The sequence below is a fragment of the Morone saxatilis genome, unplaced genomic scaffold (genome assembly GCF_004916995.1).
Source record: "Morone saxatilis isolate NCDOM2014 unplaced genomic scaffold, NCSU_SB_2.0 Contig20, whole genome shotgun sequence".
In the NCBI taxonomy this organism is placed as follows: domain Eukaryota; kingdom Metazoa; phylum Chordata; class Actinopteri; family Moronidae; genus Morone; species Morone saxatilis.
The window spans coordinates 10,713,023-10,724,868 of record NW_023339763.1 but is presented as its reverse complement, the minus strand read 5'-3'; the positions used below and the strand labels follow the sequence as shown (position 1 = coordinate 10,724,868).

The 11,846-nt window shown below is 42.7% G+C and overlaps 1 protein-coding gene across 1 annotated transcript in view; it reads left to right on the top strand.

Annotated features, from left to right (window-relative positions):
• The window catches only part of tcerg1b (transcription elongation regulator 1b (CA150)), a gene marked incomplete in the record, with an annotated part of 15,905 nt that extends 4,319 nt beyond the window's left edge, over positions 1–11,586 (top strand). The window contains 16 exon segments of the mRNA XM_035666959.1: positions 4,045–4,104; positions 5,191–5,388; positions 5,650–5,756; positions 5,867–5,955; positions 6,062–6,222; positions 6,774–6,855; positions 6,979–7,114; positions 7,399–7,488; positions 7,605–7,723; positions 7,927–8,077; positions 8,306–8,470; positions 9,074–9,256; positions 9,496–9,675; positions 9,813–9,896; positions 10,134–10,234; positions 10,819–11,586. Coding sequence (XP_035522852.1) covers positions 4,045–4,104; positions 5,191–5,388; positions 5,650–5,756; positions 5,867–5,955; positions 6,062–6,222; positions 6,774–6,855; positions 6,979–7,114; positions 7,399–7,488; positions 7,605–7,723; positions 7,927–8,077; positions 8,306–8,470; positions 9,074–9,256; positions 9,496–9,675; positions 9,813–9,896; positions 10,134–10,234; positions 10,819–11,020 — 2,108 coding nt within the window.
• Between the last annotated feature and the right edge of the window lie 260 nt (positions 11,587–11,846).

Here is an 11,846-nt window from a genome sequence, read left to right as displayed (position 1 = left end):
AGTGATTTTGGTGTAGTGGCCACAAACGAGTCCAAACAGACCTTAAACAAGCAGATAAACTATCAGCAGAATCTGCTAATTATTTCAACAGGAAGTAGTCAGATTGTACCGACCCCGCTGCAATAAGTGCTCACATTTCTGCTCAAACTGTTTAAAAGTGGTTGGTGACGTCTCTTCTTCTTCAACTTGTGGTGTTCCCCAAGACTCTATCCTTGGCTCACTGTTATTCTGTGTATGAAAGCTTACAGTAATTTGCAGCCAAGCCAAATAAACCAAGCAAGGACACAACTGGACAGAATCACAGAGTCCCTTCAGGTTTTATTAGGGATTGTTGTAGCCTAAAATATCACTGTAAAAAAATTGTGCTGTTTTCCGAAGAAAGCAAACATTAAATTTGTTGAAATTCCTGGAGGTAATGATTAACTCCTTCTTCAGTAATATTCCAGGCTGACTGTTGATTGGCCACCGCAGCTTGACGTCAGGTTTCTCCAAAACTGTTTAAACTTTCCTGTCACAGGTCACTGCTCTGCACCACACAGCCTAAACAGACTACTCAGATCAATAGGGGGATTGGTGTTTTCGCCATAGTGGCTGATTCTGTCTGAATAACGACAGCCCTGCAAGAAATCCTCCCTTTATGAAGGATAGAATTACTTGCGGTGTTCCCCAAGGCGCCATCCTTGGTCCCCTGTTGTTCTGACACGTACTATGACTTTAGAGCAGTTTGACAGGTCGGATCACCGGACTGGCCACCACAGCATGGCTTCAGATTTCTCCAGAATTTTTGGCTAATTTGGTCTGAATGAGCCCTGAAAGAAATCCTCTCTTCATGAAGGTTAGAATGAGTTGAAACTGCTTTAAAAGAGGAGTTTATAGTCCTTTAAAAGGATTTAATAAAGCGCACTGTGTTACACGGTCCAGGGTCCGGCAACCGATTGGAGACGCAACAAGAAGCCAAACTCATAGCGAGCAGAGCGTCTCACCAGTTGTTCATTACCTACTCTGTGTTGAAGCAATAACAAACACACACGTGATAGAGTGAGATCATCTGAATGTTTTTAAGCACCAAACACACACACTCTTGTTCCCGCTCGAACACCAACAACAACTTGAGCAATCGATGACATCAGAGTTCAGCCTCCTGCTCGGCCAATCGGGGCCCACGTGGACTCATCTGGCTCTAAAGGTCGCCGCGAGGTCACACACATGTTTCCACCAGGCGAGCGGAGCTGCAGTCTCTGCAGAGAGTTTGTGGTTTGTTTTGGCATCCTGGAGGTGCCAGCTGGGTGGAGCTTACCGCAGTGTTAACGAGGAGCAGACGCAGTTTAGAGCCGCTCATTGGTGACGCCTCTCACTTTTTACTGTCAATATTTACTGAAAGTTCTCCTCTCTCTGAGTGGCTCCAGTTTCTGACAGTGAAAAGAACAAAAAGAAAGTTCTGTCTTGGAGGGAAAAGGCTCTGAAATGGCGCTGGGAGCCTAAAACAAGGTCCAGACATTGTTTTGGTGGTTTCACAGTGAGGTGGTTGGCTGGGTGTCGAGCTGCAGGAGTTTGTTTCGGTTTGGTGGAAAACTAAAGCTCAGAGACTGAAGGAGGTTTCCATTAGCTGCACACAATGATATTTATAAAACTAAGAACATTTAAAGGAACAGTCTGTAATTCTCCAGAGACTGGCTGATCCTCCACCTCATTCTGATATGGTCAGTTTATGGTACGTGTAGGAGTGGTTTGTGGACGTGAGGGGGTTGCGCCGCTTCCCGGCATTGGATGCTTGTAGCCACCCTCAGGCTTCACCCTCCTACGACAAACACTTCTGGCTGCACCTGATTGGACACTTTCTACTCAAAACGGACCAACATGGCGGCTCGTGTGGGAACAAAAAATGTGTTTCTGAAAACGTTTTAAGCCAGTTGTTGAATCTGTGTTCATTTTAGGTCGACAACAGTTAGTTAAAATGTTTTACGTTGAGTTTCCAGAGGCAGTGGGTCACACTGCTGAACGCCCTGATTCACTATTTACTCACTTTAACCAAGAATGATAAATAATACTGAAAATATTCAGCCCCTTGACAAAAACAGAAGTCCTTCCTTTTATAGTTGGCATCAAAAATCTGACGTTTCTTCATAAATCTACTGGAGATATCGATGTTCCCCTGAGGGTTTGGTGCGTTTGGTGAAGCTGCTGTCAAATAAAGAGCGGGACCAGATCCTGCCCGTCCAGTCCGGCAGCAGTGAGTTCCTGTCAGTTTCAGTGATTTTACACATTTCATTTCCTCTCATACTTCCCTCTGCTGCTCACTGAGTTTGTTTGTATTTGTGTCTCCATTTGTCATTTTGATATCTTCCTCTCGGCTGCTATAATATTTAAAATCCCCTCTGGGTTTTTGTTTTTATCTCGCAGACACAGTTTGCAATTTCCTCTGACAGATTCAGACTGAACTAGAGTTAAAACGGAGTTCGGTTCCTCTCTCGGTCTGACTGACGCTCTGGTTTGAACACGGCCCAAAGCATCTCAGCTGGGTTTGTTTCTGCTTGTGAGAAACGAGCAGCAAAAGCACTTAAAGCTTTTAAAGTGGAGAGATGTGTCACATGAATTTTACATGACTGAAGGATGTTACAGTGAGAGAGCAGGAGAACATGTGACGAAACCCAGCAGGGCAACGCAAATCTACCGAGTAGGGTACTAGTACTAGTACTAGTACTAGAACTACCAGGTCCACGGCACACGAACAGGACTGTAACAGCTGCTACAGCTACAGTATCATGTCTCTGTGCTGCTGAAAGATATTAATATAAGCTCTTTAAAAGGAACCAGGGCAGGTGGACTGCAGGTAAAGACGGCAAACAGCAGTTTCTATACATTTTGTATCACCTTTCACAGTAAAAGCAGATAAGTTAGTTCCACTCAAACTGTTTGACCAAAGTTTATAAATATTTATTGTTAAGGTAACCTGGGTAAATTAAGTTTTTAATGAATTACAATAATATAATGTGTTCTGTAAGACGCAGAGTCCCAAACAGAAGCAGGTCTCCTTTACTAGCCTGGTGTGGATACAGGTTAGAGGCCTGCTCTGGATTTTTTATTAGTTCACTGGATGTATAAAACCTCTTAAAGTCTGAGTGAGTTCTGAGCTGCTTAGATTGCCCACACAAATAAAAATGTTAAGACTTTTGTCAATATGGACACACTACACATCGTTAGATCAGTTTGTAATTGATTATTTGATTTGCTTTTTATACGTAATATTCATACTAACATTGTATATTACGGGTCTAAATTGATTAAAACAACTAGAGAAAGAAGCTCGCTTTATGCTTTTCTCCCCACAGGTGATTTTCTCCAGTGATTGGACTACAGTTTTAATCAAACCCAGAACAACCAACTTGTAACTTATTTCCAGGATATTTGGTCATTTTAATCAGGACTGGAAACTTTAGACATCCAGATTTTCAAGGTTTTCTAGGACATTTAGGAACCCGTCAGTTTTCCTCAATCTGGAGGCATTTAGCATTAAACTGACGATGAGTGGAAGGTTAGGACTAAAATAACGCAGTGTGAACACAACTTAAGAGAATTAGGAAAACACAGGTTTGTACTGTTAAAATAACAACAGAGGAAAAACTGCAGCAGCTCAGTGTGACCTTCATCACTGTTACTGCAAACACACACACACACACACACACACTTCATAATGATGTAATTTCACAGCTTAAATGTGTCAGTGCGCGCACACACACACACACACACACACACACACACACACACACACGTCAGCACTGTTTTACCTCCCTGCAGCAGTTTGAGGTTAGCATTACCACAGACGCTAAACACTGACATTAGCACTCTGTGTGTGTGTGTGTTGGGGTTCATTAGCTAAACCATTGACCTTTAGAAAGCATGCGAGGAAGCACAAGCATCAACACACACTCACGCTGACGACCAATTATCCTCACACACACACACAAACTCTTACACACCGTGTTAGTTGATGTCTAGTGTCCTGCTGTGTTCAACCAGATGCTTGCTTGTCCGTTGTTCTTGCAGGTGTAGCAATGATGCAGATAGTAGGTGCACCCTGTGTAAAGGCAGGCCACAGCGCCAACGGTAAACACCCAGCCGCTCGCCTCTCAGATCTACAGTAGATGGCATGGTAGTGAATGATAAGTCATATGTTTTATATAGGAACCCTCAAACATTGGCATGGTGGTGAATGGTGTGAACATGATCCATCCGGTGTACAGTGGTGAAATTTCCTCCATTCCAACAGACAGAGGCAGAACATACAGCTTGATTGTTGTAGCCTAATTTGGACTCATTAGTGAATATACCTCCAGACTTAAAATGATCAGTTTACTGTGTTTACTCTGCAAGGCATACACCACACACAGCGTTTCATCACCAGCGTATTTTCAAGATGTTTTACTGGACAACTTGCTTGCTTGCATTTGCTTGTTTAAAACAAACAGGAAAGAAAACTATTCCCTGGTGCAATCATTAGAGCCTTCAGCGTTCACTAAGTGACGAATGCACTTTGCTCGTGTGTTCCTCAGGAATTGTTAGGTAAAGTGCAAGACATTACTGTTTTGCTTTAGTAAATGAGAAGACACTTGATTGTAATTAGCATCTAAATTGTTAGATTGGGCCAAGTTGTAGATTTTGAGGTGTGTGGTTGGTACTGTAAACAAGTTGAGACCCATCTTTGTGAGGACAGATCCCATAACGCCAGCTGCTGTTGCCTTGTAGTGAATCAGTAGCAGTTAGGGCTACATGTTGTGGTCATGTGGTTGTTTTCTTTTGTGGCATGGTTGTTTGTGTGGTCACTGCTTTGTTTGTTTGTGTATGTGGCCTGTGTTTGTTGTCAGTTATGTTTCTTGAAGGCAGCAGTTTCTTCAGACAGAATTATTTTCATTTCACTCACTCATCTTCTCCCAGATGACTTGGCAAATACTTAGAGGGGACAGTGCTTTTATGTTGAAGTGAGTCTTGTTCTGCCTGTGGAGCTGTCGGCTTTTCTCTAGTTTTGCTAACACATTTTTGAATACAAGTTTTGTATATGACATTTCACAAATTGATGTATGAACTAGAGTCTCTTCTAGAGATTAGTCCACTGCAGTTACTATTAGTGGCTCAGACCGAAAGACGACTCTCAGCCAATCATGGTCTGTCTCTTTCCTCTCTGACTAATGACAGGCATGCTTCCTGGTATGGGCCCGCCTTTAGTTTCCATGATGCACCCACAGCTGGCTCTCTCGGCAGCTCCCTCCATGGCTGGATCATTGCAGCTGCCTGAGTGGTCAGAGTACAAAACAGCTGATGGGAAAACGTACTACTATAACAACCGAACACTGGAGTCCACCTGGGAGAAACCACAGGCCCTGGTGGAGAAAGGTAGGCACTGCCGACTAGAGCACGCACAAGCTTTGTCAGAAAGGATGCACAGCCAAACACACAAGAACCCTGATCCCACATTAGCTGTTTTTAAGATTTACCTGTGTCACTCGCAGGTATGACTGATGATTAACAGGCTTAAGCCAAGGAAACTGAACATTAAACTGTGGTAAAATTGATGACAAGCTGCTTTTCTTCACCATCACTACACCACTTTTACTTAACTGTGTCTGTGCGCCTTTTTCTCCTCCCCGTCTTCAGAAAAAGAAGCAGAAAAGATCAAGGAGCGTCTGGCCCAGGAGGAGGCTGAAGCTATGGAGATGGAAGATGAGGAGAACAAATTAGAAAACACTAATAATGTCAAGGAGGTATGTGAAGAGTCAAATTACTTGCTCTGACAACAAAGAAACACATTTTCTCTGTTCGCTGTACTGATATAGTGAACTGATTTTTCACATCATTATCTTTCTTTTTCAAGGAGCCTAAAGAAGAAGAGATGACTGAAGAGGAAAAAGCAGCTCAGAAAGCCCGGCCTATAGCCACTAACCCTATTCCTGGCACGCCATGGTACACACACCACATCACAGCCCACACCATCTCTCCCTCCACTTTACTGCAATAAATCTGATGCGTTCTTTGTTTCCCCTTCTAATCTCTGTGTGGTATGGTACAGGTGTGTGGTATGGACGGGTGACGATCGCGTGTTCTTCTACAACCCGACAACAAGGCTGTCCATGTGGGACCGGCCCGAAGAGCTGGTTGGTCGAGCTGATGTTGACAAACACATCCAGGAGCCGCCTCACAAGAGAGGCCTGGAGGACACCAAGAAGACAGGTGCAGACTACACTCACAAGCCAGTCTCTCAACAAACTAAAGGACTAAATAAGGAGTTTTTCCTGGGCGGAAACAGAGTTAACAAAAAAAACTGCATTTCAGAACCAATCCAAAGTGTTTTTGGTGGTGACATGCATTAGTTGTGTGTCGTAGCATATAACACTGCTTGTGACATCCATTGTCATTAAGCATTGTTTTTGGGTGACGCATGTGCCTCGAAGTAATTGGCATACGTTTGTTAGCAGCCGTTCAAGCAACTACTGCATTCAGAAAACCGATTAGACCGACGATTTATAAGTGCTGAGGTTTCTGATTGTCTGGTATCACAAGACTAGGTGCGGACAAACACATGTCAGTAACTATGACAATATATAATAATGATAATGAGACATGAGCAATTTGCTTTCTTGGTAGTGTTGATAACTTCAAAACAATTAGATGTACAAAGTCACAACAGCAGTGGCCAGAGAAACACAGGTATTGTTTGTTGCTATGATATGTATGCTACAGTGTGTGTAGTATTTATTTAGTGTTTGTGTATTCATAAGCAGGTGTCAATAAGGAGGAACCAGAATTAGCCATTGCTACTGAAGAGAATCAGGACGAGGAGCCAACCAAAGCCAAAAAGAGAAAGTAAGTCATGCATGTCTCGCCTTAGTTAACGTTATGATACTGTGAAAGTCACCTTACAGCTCTAAAAATATGATGTCAACCCTCCTGATGCTCTCCTGACTTGTGTGGTGTCGTCTCTCACAGGAAGGAGGATGTGAAGGAAGCAGACTCTGAGAAGGAAGCTGCAATGGAGGCAGAGCTCAGAGCTGCCAGAGAACGAGCTATAGTGCCGCTAGAGGCTCGGATGACTCAGTTCAGAGAAATGCTTCTGGAGAGAGGGGTAAGACAAATTTCATTCTGAACTTACTACATATATCTGTGTATCTAGGCACAGGCCTATGGTAGACAGGACAAACCTATGCATTCTTTGAGTTTTTCTGTAGGTTTTTATGTACATTCTTAATTATTCCTTTGTGTCTTAATAGTTTGAGCTGTTCTTACTCGTTAATTAAATTGTCAACGACAAAATAGTGAAATTTGACATAATGTTTTGTTGGGTAGTGTTTTAAGTTTTAGCTGTCCGTTTAATGCCTGTGTTATCCGTTTTTCCATCCATCCATTTAGGTGTCTGCATTCTCGACTTGGGACAAAGAGCTTCATAAGATTGTGTTTGACCCACGTTACCTTCTGCTCAACCCAAAAGAGAGGAAACAGGTTCGGTTTCTCACGTGTTTCTGTCTCTTCCCTCACTGTTACTCATTCTCACCTTCTCACAGTATTGTACCAGCCATTATTTTTAAGTCCTATATTTATGTTTCCGTCCACTTCAGGTGTTTGATCAGTATGTGAAGACGCGAGCGGAGGAGGAGAGGAAGGAGAAGAAGAACAAACTGATGCAGGCCAAAGACGAGTTCAGGAGGATGATGGAGGATGCGAAGCTCACACCAAGGTAACGCGACTGGCCACTTATCTACAGTTATTTTACCATATATTTGCAATATTTACTATTATAATATATTATTAGTATTTAACAAAAGTCATTTCTCGTTGTGGTGAATAGATCATTTCATTTGGATGTTATAACTGTTCACTTTGCTTCAACATCGTAAATTGAATCTCTTTTTTTTTTTTCTTTGGGTTTTATCTTTACAGAACAACGTTTAGTGAATTTGCAGTGAAGCACGGCCGAGACCCAAGATTTAAGACCATAGAGAAGATGAAGGACAGGGAGGCTATCTTTATAGAATTCATCACTGCAATGAGGAAGAGAGAGAAAGAGGACTCCAAGTCCAGAGGAGAGAAGGTATCACTCACTCACACTCCAATATCAATGTACAGTATCTCTCTCTAGAACCAGAATGTGGTGTGTGTGTTTTGTTTTGTTTTTTTTTAAGGTTAAAGAGGTCGACTGACCATGAGTCAATACCTCTGCAGGCTTTTCTTACCTTGTTGATGTGCCTTTGAGAAAGTTACTGAGGTTCTGCCATCGGCACAGTTTTGATGTGTGTGTGTGTGTGTGTTTTGCTCTCAGGTGAAGCAAGACTTCTTTGATCTCCTAACTGAGCAGCACATAGAGGGAGGCCAGCGGTGGAGTAAAGTGAAAGAGAGGCTAGAGACTGACCCACGATACAAGGCTGTGGAGAGCTCCGCACTCAGAGAAGAACTCTTCAAACAGTACATGGAAAAACAAGCCAAGGTAGGAGCAGTTCTCTGTATGGGGGATGATTGCTTCAATATGTATCTGCTAGTGATATCTGATCTGATGAAGATACTGTTGAACATTTCTTTTTACTTTTGTAGCTGTGGGTATAAATTACATTGTACACAATTGGATGGTGTGAGTAATAGATTAATTGAACACATATCCAATTGTTCTTTTCCCCCCCTATTTATTATTTTTATGGAAATACCATGCTGCCACATGGCCAAGACAACGTCCTAAAAAATAAACCATATTGGCCCGAATATACACATGACTGCATAGAACAGAGGGTCTCCACATTTTTGGTGTAATCCACACCAAATTAAGGGAAAATACTGCAATACATTCTCAATTTAATGTCCTACTTGAATAGTATGAATTAGTATGTGATTTCGAACATAACCACTGACTCCTACTGAGGGTTGTTTGTAGACCTTGTTGCTATGCTAGCCAGTTTCTTTAGGTCCATTTATAGTCTGTCTTCTTATCAGCGTTACGTGACCACTCAGTCAGTGAGAAACGTGAGACTCAACAACTCAAGCTACGCATCACATAACAAATAAAGATTACACAGACAACGTGTGTCATACTCCACAGAGCGTGGACATCGATAAGGAGCGGGAGTTGGAGCGGCAGGCTCGCATCGAGGCCAGTCTCCGAGAGAGGGAGCGGGAGGTGCAGAAGGCCCGATCAGAGCAAACCAAAGAGATCGACAGAGAAAGGGAGCAGCACAAGAGGGAGGAGGCCATCCAGCATTTCAAAGCTCTCATGTCTGATATGGTGAGATCCTCTGCAGCTGATTGTAGCCATAGTCGTATGTCCTCACTGACCCCCCTGCAGAAACAAATCAGATTTTACAGCTATGATTGTGACTGCAGGGATTATTATTTAGGATGTTTAAGATATAAGTATGTTGGCAGGAGCACAAGACGGACTAGTGCCATTATAGTTTTACTAGTGTCCAGAAACTTCTATCCCATGGAGCATTAAAAGAGTGTTTGTGTTTGTTCATTCCTCAGGTACGGTCTTCAGATGCAACGTGGTCAGACACGCGTCGTAACCTGCGGAAGGACCATCGCTGGGAGTCAGCGTCACTGCTAGAGAGAGAGGAGAAGGAAAAGCTGTTTAACGAACACGTAGAAGCACTGGCCAAGAAGAAGAAAGAACATTTCAGGCAGCTACTGGACGAGACCAGCATGGTAAAGACTCTCTGTTTGTCTGTTTTTATTTCTTGCATGTGCACACAAATAATACTCAAGACTTAATGTCACGTCCATTTCTGCACTTTATCAGTTATTTTGATCGACTTTTTAAGTGTATTGTGTTCGTGTTGTAGATAACTCTGACAACTACATGGAAGGAGGTGAAGAAGGTCATCAAGGAGGACCCTCGGTGTATCAAGTTCTCCTCCAGTGACAGAGTAAGACTTCATGAGTGACCTCCTGTCTGCTTGTATAGTTATAAAATAAAAGATTAGTCACTTTCTGACAGTTTCGTGATTCCAGTGACCCAAGTTCTGATTTGATCAAGAGGATTGTTGATATTTTTATGTCTTTAAAAAGATTTTGGTTTGAGTATAATTAGGCTTTAAATGTTTCCTGTGAAATGCACATCCATTTTTATCTGAGTTTTGGAGTCTGTGTTAACCTGTTTGTAGAAGAGACAGCGGGAGTTTGAAGACTACATCAAAGACAAGTACATCACAGCCAAAGCTGACTTCAGAACCCTGCTAAAAGAGACAAAGTTCATCACATACAGGTCTGTACATTCACTCTTTACAGACTAGATAATCAAAACTGTCATTAATAGTAATTAAACATACTACACAGTGTGTTGCATGTATAAATTCAATATACATAACCTGATACAATTAGAAATATTAGAGATTCTAACCTGTTATATGACTGAAGTATTTATGAGCAACTTCATTTGTCATTCTTATTATTTTCTCACGTCTTTTAGATGCAGTTTCAGTTAATTTTCCACAATATTAAGCAGACTGTTTGACAAACCTTTAGAATTAATATGCAAAGTCCTTCGCTCAGTAACTTTGGTAAATGATTGGAAAATTCTTAGACAAGTAGCATTTAAGTCAAGACAAACTGCAAACTGTCGTTTAACACTCTTCTTGTGTCACAGTTGTTTTTTAACGCCCAACCAGTGAAAATGTGAGTGAATGAGTTTAAGTGACTGTTGCAAAGGAAAGTCTGGTAGTTGACTACAGCTTTAATGAAGACTCATAAACCACAGTCTCCCCCAGAATCTCTCACGCACAGAGAGGAAAGTACTGTTACCATCCTGCTTCTGAGTGCCCTCTGCCTTTCTGTCCTCTCCTCCCCCAGGTCGAGAAAGCTCATCCAGGAGTCAGAGCAGCATCTGAAAGATGTGGAGAAGATCCTTCAGAACGATAAGCGGTACCTCGTTCTGGAGTGTGTCCCCGAGGAGCGCAGGAAGCTCATCATGTTCTACATCGAAGACCTAGACCGCCGCGGCCCACCACCTCCCCCCACCGCCTCTGAGCCCACCCGACGCTCTACAAAGTGACCAACTGCATCATCTTCTCGGCCGGTGCCCTACTCCTCCTTGCCCTCCCTTTGGCCAGAGCATGACCCCAACAACCCCCTGAACCCCGCCCTCCAGGCCCACGGCTGGCCTCGCAGTGTTATTGCTGGGGGTCATGTTGCTTAGAGATGTACCATAGAGATGAACGGTTAAGGTCTCTGTGTTATGTCGCCTCTTAGCCCTGTAATAGCCCAACATTTAAGGCAAACAGCAGGGAACAGAGGTTACCTGATCTCAAGGTGACCCATGACCCCTCACCTCTGACTGACCAGATTAGAGGGAGAGGGATAGTGATAAGGCTGCAGCCCGAGCAGCCAGAGGTGTAAGATAGTGGATGTAAATGAAGTGTGTGTGAGAATGCGTCTGCGTGTATGTATGTGTGTGTGTGTGTGCATGTGTCTGAGGCGTCCTTAAGCCTTACTGCTCCACTGTGCCAGTCATTGTTTCAGCGGCTCAGTGTGAATGTTAGTTTCTGCTCAGTGGTTTACTCCGATGTCGCAGCAGTTTCTCTGTTGAATGAAATAAAAGCAACTTCCACTGTTTTTCAATATTGTCGTCCTGTGAATTTATTTTTGTTTATATACAAACATCTCAAACACACTTTACACGTGTTTTGTAAATGTGTAAATACAATAGAGCTTTTTCACAGCAGCCATTTTGACATGAAATAGGGTAATCAAGTGTTATTAATGATACTTATTAAGGTTAATTAGTGTACCAGAGCCTTTCTAGTGAGCCAACACGAACACAAACAGCACCCTGATCTTCATTAGTATCACTGGTAAAATGTAATGTTAAAATGTCTCTT